Source organism: Gorilla gorilla, chromosome 12, assembly GCF_029281585.2.
Source record: "Gorilla gorilla gorilla isolate KB3781 chromosome 12, NHGRI_mGorGor1-v2.1_pri, whole genome shotgun sequence".
NCBI classification, from domain to species: Eukaryota; Metazoa; Chordata; class Mammalia; order Primates; family Hominidae; genus Gorilla; species Gorilla gorilla.
The window spans coordinates 91,885,846-91,903,847 of record NC_073236.2 but is presented as its reverse complement, the minus strand read 5'-3'; the positions used below and the strand labels follow the sequence as shown (position 1 = coordinate 91,903,847).

The following is an 18,002-nucleotide window of genomic DNA, read 5'->3' as shown; positions in this document are numbered from 1 at the left end:
AGTGCTGGGATTACAGGTGTGAGCCACTGTGCCCAGCCTCTGCTTTGTCTTTTAATGCAAACCACAAAAGTTCCAACATGTATAAATTTTTTGAAGTAAAAGATTCTTTATTAAATATGACAAAGTAGGCCAGGCGCGGTGGAGCTCTTGAAGTCAGGAGTTCTAGACCAGCCTGGCCAACATGGTGAAACCCTGTCTGTACTAAAAACACAAAAGTTAGCTGTGCGTGCTGGCAGGCATCTGTACTCCCACCTACTCGGGAGACTGAGACACAAGAATTGCTTCAAGCCTGGAAGGTGGAGGTTGCAGTGAGCCGCGATTGCACCACTGCACTCCAGCCTGGGTGACAGAGTGAGACTCTTGTCTCAAAAAAAAAAGACAAAATAAAAGGCATTCAAGAGTTTCACAAGAAACTCTCCAGATTAAAAAAGAGAGAAAAATGCTATCTTCATTGAAATAAACTTCCACAACTCTAATCTATAAAAACACTTACCAAATACTGTGAAATCTGGATAAGAAAGAGGAGGGTGCTGGGAACTAACCAATGTTAGTACCTTAGACTTTCAATGAAGTGTAGTTGTCCCCAAGTAACTAAAGGCTATAATAAGCTTAGCTTATTATTATCTTCTAACTAAAGTGATGAAATCTAATGGCATGAATATGCCATGAATTTTTTTATTTTTTGGACAGAGTCTCACTCCTCTGTCGCCCAAGCTGGAGTGCAGTGGCATGATCTTGGGTCACTGCAACCTCCACCTCCCACCTCCCCACTTCAAGTGATTCTCATGCCTCAACCTCCTGAGAAGCTGGGATTACAGGCACACGCCACCACGAGGCAGCGTTTCACAGTGTTGGCCAGGCTGGTCTTGAACTCCTGGGCTCAAGGGATCTGCCTACCTTGTCCTCCCAAAGTGTTAGGATTACAGGCGTGACCCACTGCACCCGGCCTCAAAAAATTTTATAGCTATTTGGCACTGCTATGACATTTTATTTATTTATTTATTTATTTTTTGAGAGAGAGTCCTGCTCTGTCGCCCAGGCTGGAGTGCAGTGGCGCGATCTCGGCTCACTGCAACCTCTGCCTCCTGGATTCAAGCGATTCTCTTGCCTTAGCCTCTCGAGTAGCTGGGACTTGAGGCGTGCACCAACACACCCGGCTAATTTATGTATTTCTAGTAGACACAGGGTTTCACCATGTTGGCCAGGCTGTTCTCGAATTCCTGACCTCAGGTGATCTGCCTGCTCGGCCTCCCAAAGTGCTGGGATTATAGGCATGAGCCACCACACCTGGCCTGCTATGACATTTTAATCTTATTTTACAAAAGTAACAACTCTGCACTGAACTGAATATTAAACAAACAAAAGACAATTGGAGAACTGTGAACATTAAGAGAAAATTTGATGATATTAAGGAATTATTCCTAATTATTGAGGAGTGGATTAGTACTGTGGTTATGTGAAAGAAAAAAAAAACACCCATCTTTTAAAGGCACATGGTAAAATATTTACAAGAGATGATGAAGTCTGGTATTTACTTCAAAATAATCCAGAGTGTAAAGAAGGTAGTAAGACGTATGAGGTATAGATTAAACAAAATTGGCCATGAAATGATAGTTGTTGAAGGCAGACAATAGGTACCTGGAGAGTCATTACACTATTCTCTCTACTTCAGTGTACGTTAGAAATATTTCATTAAAAAAATGTAAAAATCAAAGGCAACACCCACACTGGAAGCAAAATAGCAACAGAAAAACAAAACCACGGAGACGTGGTAAGGAACACAGATTTGAGGAACCCACACAACACTAAACAGAACAGAACATAGCAATATAAATAACAAGAAAGATAGCTAAGTTTCTAAAGAAAGGAACATATGGAACAGAAAAATTGTAAAACAATACATCAGCAAAAGCCAAAATATGGATACTGAGGTAGAAGAGCAATCTTTCAGGCAAAGAAGAAAGAAAAAAACCCAATGTGATCTCAGAGTTCTCAGCCATGCTCAATGCTACAATAGAAAAATGTCTACAGAATCGTGAGGGAAAGAAATAAACTCAGCTAAGTTAAAAGGCAATGGATAGGGATTCTCGCATGGCAAGAATTCAGGCTACAATACCCATAAGGCTTTCTTTAAAAAAAACAAACAAAAAATGGCTGGATGACAAAACCTAGCTATACCAAGAATGAATCAAAATTTAAATTCAAGAATGGAGAAACGATGATAAAAGAACTAATGATAAATAAATAAAGAATAAATATAGACCAATAACTGTAGGAATGCAAATATTTTAAACCTTTGCAAAATAAAAATAAAAATGATGGGGTGGAGATAGATTGAAATACTTTATAAATCTTAAAATGTATAAATCTCATTAATCCTTAATGGAAATATCTATCTATAGCATTGCCTAGACTTATTTTTAAAAATGCTGTAATATTTACAAGCCCAAATCTATTCTTTAAAATGGTATAAGGAGTGTGTGTGTGATGAGGAGTAACTTACTATGGTGAACTTTTAATAAGGGACCATCCCATCACCAGAGGTCTTTCAAAAATGATGAACTTGGCCAGGTGTGGTGGCTCACACCTGAAATCCCATGCAAAGGCACACATCTTACATCTTGGCTCACTGCAACCTCCGTCTCCTGGGCTCAAGTGATCCTCCTGTCTCAGCCCCCAAGTAGCTGGGACTACAGGTGTGAGCCACCATGCCCAGCTAATTTTTGTATTTTTTGTAGAGACAGAGTTTCACCATGTTGTCCAGGCTGGTTTTGAACTCCTGAGCCCAAGCGATCCAACTGCCTTGGCCTCCCAAAGTGCTGGGATTACAGGTGTGAGCCATTGCACCCGGCCATGGTCTAGTTTAGTTTAAAAAAAGAGCTCTGCCTTGGCCAGGCGTGGTGGCTCATGCCTGTAATCCCAGGACTTTGGGAGGCCAAGGCAGGTGAATCACTTGAGGCCAGGAGTTCAAGACCAGCCTAACCAACATGGTGAAACCCTGTTTCTACTAAAAATACAAAATTAGGCAGGCGTGGTGGTGCATGCCTGTAATCCCAGCTACTTGGAAGGCTGAGACATGAGAATCGCTTGAACCAGGAGGTGGAGGTTGCAGTGAGCCAAGATCACACCATTGCCATTGCACTCTATCTAGCCTGGGCAACAAGGGTGAAACTTGGTCTCAAAAAAAAAAAAGAACAACCAATGAAAATAAAAAAATTTCTTTGTCATGGAAAATTTGTATAGATGAATCCAACATTCCCAGGATTGCTTAATACTGTATAATAGGCAACAAAACCTCACCATGATCCTATTTGCTACAATGTGATGACCCTCTCTCCCATCTTGGACTCCGCAACAGAAAATTTTACCAATGCTGTATTAGGACTTGAAAATTACAAGGAAAATTTGACATTAAATGAAAAAAAATCTGAAAACACATTCAAAACATTATTTTGAAATGGTGATCTCAGAGCTCAAAAAGTCATGTCTCTAGAAAATTATGTAAAACTATAAGGTAATATTTAAAACACAGTATATTCCATAAGGATGCCTAATGTTAACTGCTGCATAATGGTTTTAAAATTGGTATTTTATCACTGTATCTCCTATTAAAGTTCTGCCAGTTTAAAATTTTCAAGAGGAATTAAATGAAAAGCAAAATAACAATGAAACCATTATTTCTCAAAGTATACTCTACAAACTGTGTTAGATTCACTTATGTTGTTTATTAAAAATACATATTCTAAGCCCCATCCTTGGAAATTTTGGTTTATTAAACCGGAGGATACAGGAATTTTCTTTAAAACAGAAAGCTTTTGGGTGGCTTTTATGAACACACATTTGAGACTTAATTAACGAGTTATACCTTACTCCCCTCAAAGATCACATATATTGCCTAAGAATGCTATCACCTCTACATGGATATGTCTGATGCATAAATTTACAGAATAAATATTTCATATTGATTTTAAAATATAATGCTGAAATTGCTTTTAAACCTATACTCTTCAATTCAGATAATTTGGTGATGAGAAAATAATGCTGAAACATACTTGGAATTTAACTGATACAGAAGTCGGTTTTTCTATTAAAAATAAGTGTTCTTACCATGCCATGATCAAATGTGAACACACCAACATCACGTCCATGATGAATATGATTCCGTCTAATAATTGGGTTTCCATGATTTTTAACCCAAATCCCAGCTAACGCATTATTGGAAATTTCATTATCCTCATATATTCCCTACAACAAGTAATCAGAAACAAACATCAGTAGAGCTTTTAAACATTTTCTAAAAAGAAAAAAACCACACAAAATTAAAAAATACCTGTGCATGATCTGTTATATATAGTCCAACATTTTCACAGTCACTGATGTTACAGTGCTTGATGGTGGGACATGCTCCTTGACCACTAACACATACTGCAGAACCAACTGTAGAAAAATTATTTATTTATGTAAAAACCTACTGGGCAACATACAGTGACTCAAAATTTTATTGTAAAATATAAAGAAAACACTAACCCGTACATGTACTTCGGATGATACAGTGATCAATAATAGGGCTACAATTTACTGTAATCTCTAAGCAGTGGTGTGCATTGTGGTGTTGTGCAGATTTGTCATCAGGGTTAAACTGAAAAGTAAAAATTTTGTTTGAAATAAACAATTACTGCCTTTATGATTTCAATGTGTATTTTAAATCTTAACATTTCTTACCCTTATTGTCATATATCCAACATAAGCATCTTCAGAGCCTTCCATAAAAACGAAGGTTGAATCTCTAGTGTTTTCAATTATAACTTTGTCTGCCACTTTCCCAGGTGCTGTGGAGAAGATATTTTAAAGAATATTACCTTTATTCGACTTCAACAGATGGGTATCTTTATGGAGGGGGAACTTACTAAAAACATTAGTACTGAGTAGTAGGACTAATATTCACTATCAGTTAACTATGTTTCATCATCAGCCTTTACTATATTCAAATCCATGCACAGTATTACTTCTAATAACATTTAACTATAAATACTATGAATATAAAATGCAATGGCATATTAAAAAATGGTTTCTTGTGGAAACAAAAACAAAAAATGGTTTCTTGTGGAAACCATTCTGTTTCCAGCAGCAGCACTGGAAACAGAAGCTCAAGAAGAGAAGAGACCTCTATTTAAATTTATTTCCAACAGTGGCCTCAATTTAGAAAGTAATAAAATCATCAGACAAAAATTTGCTCTAATCTATTCTCCCCATCTTCATGAGGAGATAGAGGAAGAAAGCAAAAGAGGCTGTAAATGCAAATTTCACTAGCAAATAATAATTACTAGCTATCTTAAAATGTTCTATGTACTGTATCCTCAAAATAAAAAAAAAAACCACAAATCTTCAAATGACTCAGTGTTCGACAGATATTACATTTATTCTTAGAAACCTGACCATAAATAGCTTTGAAATAGTACAAAAGTATTTAAAAATTCTATTTCAGTTCCTTTAAAAACAGAGCAATAGAAATATTAGCATCTTTCTTTGCAATTCTCCTGCCTCAGCCTCCAGAGTCGCTGGGATTACAGGTGCACACCACCACACCTGGCTAATTTTTTTTGTATTTGTAGTAGAGATGGGGTTTCACCATGTTGGCCAGGCCAGTCTTTAACTCCTGACCTGAAGTGATCCACCCACCTCAGCCTCCCAAAGTACTGGGATTACAGGTGTGAGCCACCACACCCGGCCGCATCTTTATTTTCAAATAAAAGATGAAAAACCTATTTTTCTTTGTTTAATGAATAACTGAAGGCGGAGAAAGTACTAACATTAGGAAACATATACAGCCGGGCACAGTGGCTCATGCCTGTAATCCCCACACTTTGGAAGGCCGAGATGGGCAAATCACTTGAGGCCAGGAGTTTGAGACCAGCCTGGCCAACATGGCGAAACCCTATCTCTGCTAAAAATACAAAAATTAGCCAGGCATGGTGGTGCATGCCTATAATCCCAGCTACTTGAGAGGCTGAGGCATGAGAATTGCTTGAACCCAGGAGGCAGAGGTTGCAGTGAACTGAAATTGTGCCACTGCACTCTAGCCTGGGTGACATAGCTAGACTCTGCATCAAAAAAACAAAAAAGGTTGGGGGGGCGGGGAGAAAGAAATTTATATACAGCTATAATTTCTGAACTCTTATGTTTTCATTTCCTTCACTTAAAATATGTGTGATATCTTCATTCCTACTTTACCAGCAGGATATTATAAAACTGGATTTTAAGTCACTAGCATTTTTAAAATCCTATCACATAAATGAGTAAAATATTAAAATTTTAATGACAATGCATTTCAAAATACCTGCACCAATCATGGTGATTGGAGATTCAATATATATCCATTCATCAGTATATATTCCAGAATGAACAAAGATAAGTCCATCAAAATGAGCCTCTTGTACCCCACCAAGGGCATCTTCAATAGTATCATAATACTAGAAAAAAATAAATGTGTCAGTACAGAACTGAAAGATTACCATTTTAAGTCATAAAAATAAAAATCAAACATACCAACATATTTTCTCTTCCTTTATATCTTGCAGGGTTACTGTAGAAATGTTCAGCAAATCCTGGCTTTACATGTGCACCTTTATACTAAAACGTCAAAAACAAAACAAAACCGTTGACTACTAACATAAACCTTATATTTAAATTAATGTACAACTGCATGAACAACTTTTATTACAAATCAAAAATAATTCTCAACTATTCCAAATAATTTTCTGTCAGAGTACAATGTAAAATCTAAAACAAGTTATGATCCGGTAATATGCAGGAACAAAGAACAGGGTCTCAATCTCAGCATTACTGATATTTTAGGTCAGTTAATTCTTTGTTATGGGGGCTGTCCTGTGCACTGTAGGATGTTTAGAGGTATCCCTGGCCTCACCCAGCCAAATAGCAGCAGCACACTCTCCTCCCATTGTGACAATCAAAAAATGTCTCCCGACATTGCAAAATGTCCCACAGAAAGCAAAATCATCTCCAGCTGAGACTCACTCACGAAGGGCCGTATAACAATTAAGCTAAATGTGGAACTTTAAAACAACTGCTGAACACTAATAATTTAAATACAAGTTCAAACAGACCCATTGAAATCACAACTGCTCTCAGGCTACTAATGCTTACTGTACTAACTTATTAATGGGGGGATATGTCAGTAGTGAAAAGAATTGCTGAATATTCTGTTGGTTGACAAATGTTCATTAAAACCTACTCAACTTTTTTTTTTTTCCTGAGACAAGAGTCTCACTCTGTCGCCCAGGCTGGAGTGCAGCAGTGCAATGTCAGCTCTCTGCAACTCTGCCTCCTGGGTTCAAGTGATTCTCCTGCCTTAGCCTCCCAAGTAGCTGGGACTACAGGCGCGCGCCACCACGTCCGGCTAATTTTTGTATTTTTAGAAGAGATGGAGTTTCGCCATGTTGGCCAAGCTGGTCTCGAACTCCTGACCTCAGGTAATCCTCCTACCTCAGCCTCCCAAGGTGCTGGGATTACAGGTGTGAGCCACCACGCCCAGCCTAAACTTATTTCTTAAAAGAAAGTTATTTACAAATGTATAATATAAACCAATATATTCTATTTATATTTCATACCAACTGCTGGAAACTCTCTTTCCAGGGATTTGGATGTTCATACTCTTCTGGATTAATCTGGTAGAATTTTCCAGGTTCAGGATGCATCATAGGGCGAGTATATTCAAATACTTCCATATATAATCGTTTCCTGAACAGAGAAAGGAATTAAAATTTTCTTGATAAAATGTCCTTTAGATTAATACAGTTTTGAACAACTATAACAATTATTTGAGGCCTCAAAAACTTGAGTAAGAAAGTAAGAATAGACAAAAATGAATATTAAATCACAGGATTTTTTTTTTTGAGACACAGTCTCACTGTCATCCAGGCTAGAATGCAAGTGGCATGATCTCGGCTCACTGCAACCTCCCTCTCCCAGGTTCAAGTGATTCTTCAGCCTCAGCCTCCTGAGTAGCTGAGATTATGGGCATGCGTCACCACGCACAGCTAAAAACAGGATTTAAAACGTGAAAACGTATTTTTCACATTTAAAATTTTCAGTGTAGTTGCATATGGAAATTATGTTTTTTTTTCTTTTTCTTCTTTGAGACATAGTCTATTTCTGTCACCCAGGCTGGAGTGCAGTGCCACAATCTCAGTTCACTGCAACCTCTGCCTCCTGGGCTCAAATGATCCTCCCACCTCAGCCTCCCAAGTAGCTGGAACTACAGGCACATGTTACCCAGGCTGGTCTCGAACTCTGGAGCTCAAGTGATTTACCCACCTCAGCCTCCCTAAGTGCTGGGATTACAGGCGTGAGCCACCATGCCTGGCCGAAAATTAGTTTTCCTGCGAAAATTTTCACAATGTAACTGCGTATGAAAATTAGTCCACACAGAACAACAAAAAGTTTCAATTTCCTTACAAACTGTTTACTCAGGAAGGGGAAAAAAAGTTATCCTTACTGTAAAAACATCATGATTATCACTTAAAAAGATAATTTTCTTTCTTTTCCTTTTTGAGACAGAGTCTCACTCCTGTTGCCCACACTGGAGTGCAGAGGCGTGATCATGGCTCACTGCAGCCTTAACCTCCCAGGTTCAAGTAATCCTCTCGTCTTATTTTTTGATTTTTTTTTTTTTTTGTAGAAATGAGGTCCCAGTATGTTGCCCAGGCTGGTCTCAAACTCCTGGGCTCAAGTAATCTGCCCACTTCAGCCTCCCAAAGTGCTGGGATTATAGGCGTGAGCCACTTCGCCTAGCCTAAAAAGATAATTTTCAGTAAAAATACTTTGAACTTAATTTGTCCTATATCTTCAGTCCATTTATATCCTATCAAGAACAATGAAATCTTCAAACTGGAGTAATGGCTAACTATTATCATTTCTGGTACAGTGAGCAATGCTGTTTTGTTCTAAAGCTCTTCATTCTCATTTCTCCTTTGTAATTTTTCTCTTAAATGTAAGGTGTGGGCCGGGCACAGTGGCCCATGCCTGTAATCCCAGCACTTTGGGAGGCCCAGGCAGGAGGATCACCTGAGGTCAGGAGTTCAAGACCAGCCTAGCCAACATGGTGAAACTCGGTCTCTACTAAAAATACAAAAAATAGCTGGGCATGGTGGCAGGCGCCTGTAATCCCAGCTACTCAGGAGGCTGAGGCAGGAGAATTGCTTGAACCCGGGAGGCAGAGGTTGCAGTGAGTCAAGATTGTGCCACTGCACTCTAGCCGGGGCAACAAGAACGAAACCCCATCAAAAACAACAACAAAAACATATATATATATATATGGTGCACCTTTTGTGCATCATAAAATACATATAACCGTTGTAAAAAAAAGAAGTGTAAAGAACTACAGTTTCAATATATTAACTATTAACAGTCTGCCATATTTGCTTCCACTCATTTTATCTACAGATCATTTATTATAGTTGTGATTATATAGCATATACAATTTTGTACTCTGCTTTTTTCTTTAAAAAACAGGGTCTCCGTCTGCTGCCCAGGCTGGAGTGCAGTGGCACGATCACGGCTTTCTGCAGCCTTGACTTCCTGGGCTCAAATGATCCTCCTGCCTCAGCCTCCGGAGTAGCTGGGACCACAGGCAGGAGCCACCACACCTGGCCTCTTTTCACTTTTTATAACAGCATTTTTTTCATGTTATTAAAAACTTGGGCTGGGTGCGATGGCTCATGCCTATAATCCCAGCACTTTGGGCGGCCGAGGTAGAAGGATCACTTGACCCCAGGAGTTCAAGATCAGACTGAGTAACAGAGTGAGACCCTTTGTCTCAAAAAAAAAAAAAAAAAATTAGCTGGGCATGGTGACACATGCCTGTGGTCCCAGCTACTCAGGAGGCTGAGGTGGGAGAATGGCTTGAGCCCAGAGGGTTGAGGCTGCAGTGAGCTAGGATCGCGACACTGCACTCCAGCCTGGGTGACAGAGCAAGACCCTGTCTCTCAAAAAACAAATGAAAATCTCTTTGTAAAAATTACTATTAGTGGTTATATCACAACTCTCCAAGTACACATTACACAGTTTACGCAGTTCATTCCCTTAATTCTGGATATTTAGATTATTTATAATTTTTCTCATTATTAACTAGGCTGTTATGAAAAATCTGTACATAAAGCAAAAAAAACTTCTCAGAAGTAGAATTACTGGGTCAAAGGGCATGAACTATTTAAAGATTCATGAATACAACTGTTTTCCAAAAGTGATATATAAAACCTACATTCTAATCTATCAGATTTAAAATTCATTAGCTATTTTAAATTACACTGTTATGTTTCTAAAAAGCTATTAAAAGAAAAATATTTCCCATAATCAATCAGTTGCTATTAACTGATAAACAGCAGATAAAATACTTCATTTACTGATTTATAAATACCACCTGGACTGACAGCCCCCATTTGTAACTTGGAATTGATAAGCATTTTAATTTTGTTCCAACTAATTGTAACTACCAACTCACCGCACCGACTTTCCTACCATGTTTACCATTTTGGGCAACAAATAATATATCTCAAGTTAATAAGGAATGGGTTTTTACTTACCACAAAATTGGATCATTAGCAAGTTCACTGAAGCGTTTACATACACAAGCTGCTCTACAAAGATCCTGTTCCAGCAAGTAAGAGAAGATTTTTAGAACCACTTCATCTGGCAGTTTCTCCTGAAGATACTGTTCAGCAGGTGCTGCTATAAAGAGATTAACATATAAACTATCATTCGAGCAATAACTTTCTCATTATTTAAAGAACACAGTTTTCATTTTATCTAATGAATAGCTTTTTTTTTTTGGATAATGGTCATTTTATAAGCATGTGGGTTTCATGGGTAACACATATTTATCTCTATCCTGAACTAACAAAAGTACTCCTTCTTTTAGGTATTATGTGCCATCTCAGAAATGGTTAAAATAAATACATAAAAAGCATTTTTATACAACAATAAAAGTCAGAGGGAGAGGTCAGGGTTCTAAAGTTTATTCTGTAATAATCACTTTCTGAATCCCAAAGGTAATACTCGAATACATTTAATTTTCATTTTTTGGTATCAAGCAAAATTAAAAAAAATTATTTTACCCTATTTGTTACTTTCCCACAGGAAATACCTGATAGATCTTGTGATTTTCCAGACACTCTTGCACGTTTTGCACGATGACCAAAGTTTTCTGTAGTTGAAGTTGAGGCGCCCTTCAAAAACAAAACAGAAACTAGTAAAGCAAATATTCTTACCATCCATAATCATTACTTCTAAAAAAGGATGACATTCCCTTTTTTGTTTCTTGAAAATTCTTTCATTACAAAAAGAAAAGCAACTACATTTAAAGTTACCTCCATACTGTTCTTTGTGGGACACGCTGTTCTTTTCGGCAAAAGAGTTTTTCTACGAAGTTGGTATGGACTATTTTGTGCACCAGGACCTGATTCTTCTGCAACCATATCTGCAGGCACATCATCATCTGTTATAAACAAAAGCAATAAGAAAAATTATACCCTTTTAAAAAAAAGTTCTATGGATACAGGAAACTTTCTTAAAACTTCAAATTCGGGAGGGAGCAGATATAAGTTTTATATGAAATTCCAACCAACTGGATAGCCATATGAAAGAAATGTTAGATTTCTATAAAATGTGGAAGATTTTTTTTTTTTTGAGACGGAGTCTCGCTCTGTCGCCCAGGCTGGAGTGCAGTGGCGCAATCTCGGCTCACTGCAAGCTCCGCCTCCTGGGTTCACGCCTTTCTCCTGCCTCAGCCTCCCGAGTAGCTGGGACTACAGGCGCCTGCCACCACGCCCGGCTAATTTTTTGTATTTTTAGTAAAGATGGGGTTTCATCGTGGTAGCCAGGATGGTCTCGATCTCCTGACCTCGTGATCCACTCACCTCGGCCTCCCAAAGTGCTGGGATTACAGGCGTGAGCCACCACGCCCAGCCATGGAAGACTTTTTTTTAAAAAAAAGGTGAGGAGGATGTCCACTTGCTGAGAGGAGTGGGAAGGGAACTGGTACTACATGGTTAGAGACCATATATGGTGAAGGCAGCTTGGCAAGGAGTGTGTCTATGAAGAGGAACAGCTCAATATAGTGCATGAGATACCAGGTAGGGTAAAAAGGGTGCCAGAGGGTAGTCTGGTGTTTTTTTTTTGGAGATAGGGTCTCATTCTGTTGCCCAGGCTGGAGTGCGGCCCAATCACAGCTCACTGCAGCCTCAACCTCTTGGCCTCAAGCAATCCTCCTGCCTCAGTATCCCAAGCAGCTGGGGCTACAGGCATGCACCACCACCCAGCTAACTAAAAAACAATTTTTTTTGGTGAGATGGGGTCTCACTATATTGCCCAGGCTGGTCTCAGACTCCTGGGTTCTAGCAATCCTCCCACCTTGGCCTCCAAAGTGCTTTCAACAGGGCACGGCTGCAGTGAGCTATGATCACACATCTGCACTCCAGCCTGGGTGACAGAGCAAGACCCTGTCTCAAAATCAGTCAGTCAATCCATCCATCTATGAGTTCATAATAATACTTTAAAAATTAAAAAAAAAAAAGATTATTTGAAAGATGCTAGTGGAAACCAACCCATCATGTTGAAAACTGGTAAATAACACAGGGGCTCAAGCCTGTAATACCAGCACTTTGGGAGGCCAAGGTGGGCGGATCGCGAGGTCAGGAGATCGAGACCATCCTGGCAAACACAGTGAAACCCCATCTCTACTAAAAATACAAAAAATTAGGCTGGTGTGGTAGCGGGCGCCCGTAGTCCCAGCTACTCAGGATGCTGAGGCAGGAGAATGGTGTGAACCCGGGAGGCAGAGCTTGCAGTGAGCCGAGATCGTGCCACTGCACTCCAGCCTGGGCAACAGAGCAAGACTCTGTCTCAAAAAAAAAAAAAAAACCAAAAACCAAAAAACAAAACTGGTAAATAACACAAAATAAGCAAACACTTCTTCTTCCTTTCTTACATAAACTGAATCACCAGGTAGCAAAGTATTAGATGAGGGGAAGCTTCTCTATAGAAACATTCCAGTAATGAAGAGATAATAAAATTAGAGAATCACCATTTTGCTATCTCTGAGTTAACAGATTTAACCAATGAGTACCAATAGTTTGTAAAATCACAAAAACAACCAGTAGTGTATATATCTCCTATACCACTACCTATAAAGTCTGGCCAAAAACATCAAACCTGAATCTGATCAAACCTGTAAGAAACTCTACAGGTCCAACTATCAGTTTCTTAACAAATAAACTGGACAAAAACAGTGGGAGAAAAATAAGGGAAACTTTATAAAACACATTAAGAATGTACACTTTGGTATTCAAATTATTATTATTATTATTATTTGAGATGGAGTCTCACTGTGTCGCCAGGCTGGAGTGCAGTGGCGTGATCTCAGCTCACTGCAACCTCCACCTCCTGGATTCAAGCCATTCCCCTGTCTCAGCCTCCTGAGTAGCTGGGACTACAGGCACACGCCACCATGCCTGGCTAACTTTTTGTATTTTGGTAGAGACGGGGTTTCACCATGTTGGCCAGGATGGTCTCTAACTCCTGACCTTGTGATCCCCCCACCTCGGCCTCCCAAAGGACTGGGATTACAGGCGTGAGCCACTGCGCCCAGCCAAATTATTTTTTAAAAAGCTAGAAAATGATTATAATACAGATGCTTTTAGTGGGGAAGGAGGAGAATATCAGTTTTTTTTTTGAGACAGAGTCTCGCCCTGTTGCCCAGGCTGGAGTGCAGTTGCGCGATCTCGGCTCACTGCAACCTCTGTCTCCTGGGTTCAAGCCATTCTCCTGCCTCAGCCTCCCGAGTAGCTGGGACTACAGGTGCACGCCACTATGGCCAGCTAATTTTTGTATTTTTGATAGAGACGGGGTTTCACAATGTTGGCCAGGATGGTCTTCATCTCTTGACCTCGTGATCTGCCCGCCTCGGCCTCCCAAAGTGCTGGGATTACAGGCGTGAGCCACCGGCGCCCGACAGGAGGAGAATATAATTAGAATGGGAAACATAAAAGGCTTAGTAGTGGCTGGCAAAGTTCTAGTTCTTGACTTGTTGGTATTACAAAGATAATACCTTAATAATAACTCAACAAGCTCTGTATTTGTGTTTTATGTAGGTTTCTCTACCTAGCTATATTTCATAATAACAAAGGTATAAAAAGGGGAGAGAGTTTGTAAAAGTGTAATATTTAAAAGTAGAGATTTCCAGTCAGCTAACCTTGGGTGTAAATTAACATTTTTAAGCCTACATTTTCTCATCTATTAAAGATAATAGTATGTTATAATTGAAAGCTGCTAAAAACTTAAATATATGTAAAACACACAGTATGCCTGGGCTCATATGCAGAGTTCAAGAAGTATTTCAATTACTATTATTTCATTTAAATATTATTCGATTAACATCACTTTCAAATGAAACTTGGAAAAACAAGTAAATTTTTCTTTAAAAAAAAAAAAAAGATACAGGGTCTCACTTTGTCACCCAGGCTGGAATACAGTGGCACAATCATGGCTTACTGCACCCTGGATCTCCTGGGCTCAAGCAGCCCTCCCACCTTGGCCTCTCAAACAGCTGGAACTACACATGTGAACCACCACACCTGGCTAATTAAAACAACTTTTTTTTGTAGACACAAGGTCTCACCATGTTGTGCAGGCTAGTCTCAAAACTGCAGAGCTCAAGTGATCCTCCTGCCATGGCCTCCCAAAGTGATGAGATTATTATAGCTGTGAGTCAATGTGCCCAGCTTGTAAATTTTCCATGTACTGCAGGAATCACAAAAAGCAGCCAGTATGATACGCCTAGGCATTTGTGGAACTCTCTCCCTTTGAGGTCTAATATGTGTAATTCTATAAATGTTTGTATATTAATAATATGACTAGTAAATGTCCTATGTGTGCTTGAAAGGAACATCAACACTAATTTTTAGAGTACGGTTTAAACATGTCTAAAAAGATCTAGCTTGTTAATTGTGTTGTTCAAATAGTCTATATGCTTACATTTTTTCACTTTTGTTGAGGGTGGTGGTGGTTTATTCATTGGCTTCTGAAGGAAATGTGCTGAAATCTTCCACTATATTTGTAGTTAGTCTTTTTTTTCTTTTTGCCTGCAAATTTTTGCTTTATGTGCTTTGAGACAATATTATTTCGACACACAGATTCAAGATAACTATTTCTTCCTGGTGAATTATTCCATTCTTCATTATGTAATGGCTTTCTTCATCATCTTCATTATGTAATGGCTTTCTTCATCACTAACAATGCTTTCTGCCTTACAAATCTATTTTTGGTCTATCAGCTTTCTGTTTTGGTTTGTGTCAGTCTAGTCTTTTTTAAATCCTTTATTTTCAATTTCTTACTTTTATGGATTACATTTTAGATTTGCTTCTTCTTCTTCTTCTTCTTTTTTGAGATGAGTCTTGCTCCGCTGCCCAGGTTGGAGTGCAATGGCGTGATCTCGGCTCACTGCAACCTCTGCCTCCTGGGTTCAAGCTATTCTCCCACCTCAGCCTTCCGAGTAGCTGGGATTACAGGCATGCGCCACCACGCCCGGCTAATTTTTGTATTTTTAATAGAGACGGGGTTTCACTATGTTGGCCAGGATGGTCTCGAACTCCTGACCTCAAGGTATCTGCCTGCCTCAGCCTCCCAAAGTGCTGGGATTACAGGCATGAGCCACTATGCCTGGCCTAGATTTGCTTATTCTTAACCATTTATTGTTAGACTTTTGCTTTTCAGCCAAGGCAAGAGTATCTGTCTAATCTGAAATTTAACCCATCTACTGCCAATTTCCATGATTATATTTTTAATTTCTAAAAGTTAATTTTTTCCAAGTTTTACTGTTTCTTTTTCACACTGATCTATTACCTCAATGCTTCATTTCCTTCTTTTATCTCTTCAATCATTTCACTCACATTTTATATTCTCTCTTAGACTGTTCTGTCATTGACTTTGTTCTTGAGTGAGCATTTGACTAGTGGGCACTTTTTCTAATCTGTATGCATAATTAGGGAAGTTATTTCAGGCTCTAGGCCACATGCCTGGGTCTCTGTTTCAGATATATTTTGAAAAGGCCCAAGGCCTTTTCCTATCCCCATATGTGCAATAAAGTTCAACCCCAGACCCCTTAGAACATATGCAGGACCAAAAGCCCCCTGTGCTATATACAGCAACACTAGCTCCCGCTTACTGTTCTGATTTTATTTCTCTGATTTCTGATACCTATGAATTTTCCTCCTCTTCTTTCCTTCCTTAAAAGTTTAGTTATATGTTTATAGTTTTGTTCTTAATGCGTATTTCTTTTGTTCGTTTTGTTTTTGAGACAGGGTCTCACTCTGTCACCCAGCTGGAGTGCAGTGGTGGGATCTCGACTCACTGCAACCTCCGTTTCCCTGGCTCAAGCAATTCTCCCACCTCAGTTTAAAGGTGTGCATGCCACCATGCCTGGCTAATTTTTGTATTTTTGTAGAGACATGGTTTTGCCATGTTGCCAAGGATGGGTCTCAAACTCCTGAGCTCAAGTGATCCGCCTAACTTGGCCTCCCAAAGTGCTGGGATTACAGGCATGAGCCACTGTGCCCAGCCCTTATTACATATTTCATTTTGATATGTTTGTAGTATGCATGCATGTGGGTTAATGTCTCTATCAGCTTGTTTGTCATTTCCTTCAGTAGTCAGTCCAATTCTACAACACTCAAAAGTACATTCTCAAACTTTTCTTCCTATACAACTCCCTCTTCCTTTCCTCACCTTCACCTTTTTAAAATCTGTGGACCTTATTACTACAGACACCCACCCACCCCACCCTGGAATCCTTTGCTTCTCACCAAAGACTTAGCAAATAGTAAAGATTGAAAAGTAAGGAATTCAGAGGTCCTAACAGGAAAGAGAAGGTGCTGATTAATTCATTTGCATCCTAAAATGTACAGCAAATAAATTCAAGAAGCTACATGATTTAAGTCATGAATACCACAGAAATCTCAACTTCCCACTTGTAAATACTGTCCTAAAGTGCTCATGAGTTATAAAATCACTGTTTTGAACTCTGTGCTGAAGAATATGTGCTAATTTCTACATAGTTCTCATATTAAATTACTACTGACTGTTCTGAGAATCAAGTACAGTGCCAGAAGTTACTTAAAAAGGGATCATTCTGGGAAGATAAGTTGGCTACTACTGTGATAAGCAGCAAAACAGAAAGCTTAAAAGAAATCTCTAGTCATTTGGGTTCGCTTCATCTTTTGAACTCCTGTAGTACTGAATATATACCGTATATACCTTACTATACCTTAGCTGCCTTATGTTGTACTTACTTTTTTATTATATGCCATATTTCCCTAACAAAATTATAAGCTCTGACGGCGAGGCAGGGTAAAAAGGGTGCCCTCTTTTATATTCTTCAGTGTTTAGCTTGGTGCCCAATCAGTACTCAATAAATACTGATTCCCATCGATGGAGAACCCTTTAATTTTACTCAATTCAGGGAGTTCTTCGTAGAAGCCATCACTAGTGGTGGCTTATCTCCTACTTTACAGGAAAAAAAAAACAAACAAACAAGAACTGCCTTAACTTCCTTCCAACATCCGAATCCACAAATGCATTTACATGTAGATCCATTATTTTTTGTTCCCTCCTGAAATTATGGAGAAGTATTCCCCAAAAACAGACTTAGCATACATGAAACAAAAAATATTTGTTACATTAAATAAAAATGAATAAAGCCAATGATCCATGATAGATGCGGCAAACTGGCTCCAACCCAAGAAACACGAAATCATGGATCAGTTATGGTTTTGTGCCAACAAGTCTAAAAGCAAGACCTTAAAATAATTTTGGCCAGGCGTGGTGGCTCATGCCTGTAAATCCCAGCACTTTAGGAGGCCCAGGCGGGCAGATCATCTGAGGTTGGGAGTTCTAGACCAGCATGGCCAACATGGAGAAACTCCGTCTCTACT

General features: G+C 39.1%; 1 protein-coding gene across 4 annotated transcripts in view; it reads right to left on the bottom strand.

The window, feature by feature from the left end:
- FBXO11 (F-box protein 11) overlaps nucleotides 1-18,002 on the bottom strand; it is a 98,616-nt gene that overhangs the window by 21,343 nt on the left and 59,271 nt on the right. For 2 of the 4 annotated variants that reach the window (XM_004029204.5, XM_019021094.4), the window contains exons 2-11: nucleotides 11,385-11,512; nucleotides 11,162-11,243; nucleotides 10,602-10,746; nucleotides 7,629-7,758; nucleotides 6,547-6,630; nucleotides 6,338-6,470; nucleotides 4,723-4,829; nucleotides 4,528-4,639; nucleotides 4,331-4,437; nucleotides 4,108-4,245 (exon numbers count right to left, since the gene is read on the bottom strand). In XM_004029204.5, coding sequence (XP_004029253.1) covers nucleotides 4,108-4,245; nucleotides 4,331-4,437; nucleotides 4,528-4,639; nucleotides 4,723-4,829; nucleotides 6,338-6,470; nucleotides 6,547-6,630; nucleotides 7,629-7,758; nucleotides 10,602-10,746; nucleotides 11,162-11,243; nucleotides 11,385-11,512 — 1,166 coding nt within the window. The remainder of the gene's footprint in view (nucleotides 1-4,107; nucleotides 4,246-4,330; nucleotides 4,438-4,527; nucleotides 4,640-4,722; nucleotides 4,830-6,337; nucleotides 6,471-6,546; nucleotides 6,631-7,628; nucleotides 7,759-10,601; nucleotides 10,747-11,161; nucleotides 11,244-11,384; nucleotides 11,513-18,002) is intronic. The other 2 variants (XM_019021095.4, XM_019021096.4) reach the window with 1 other exon arrangement.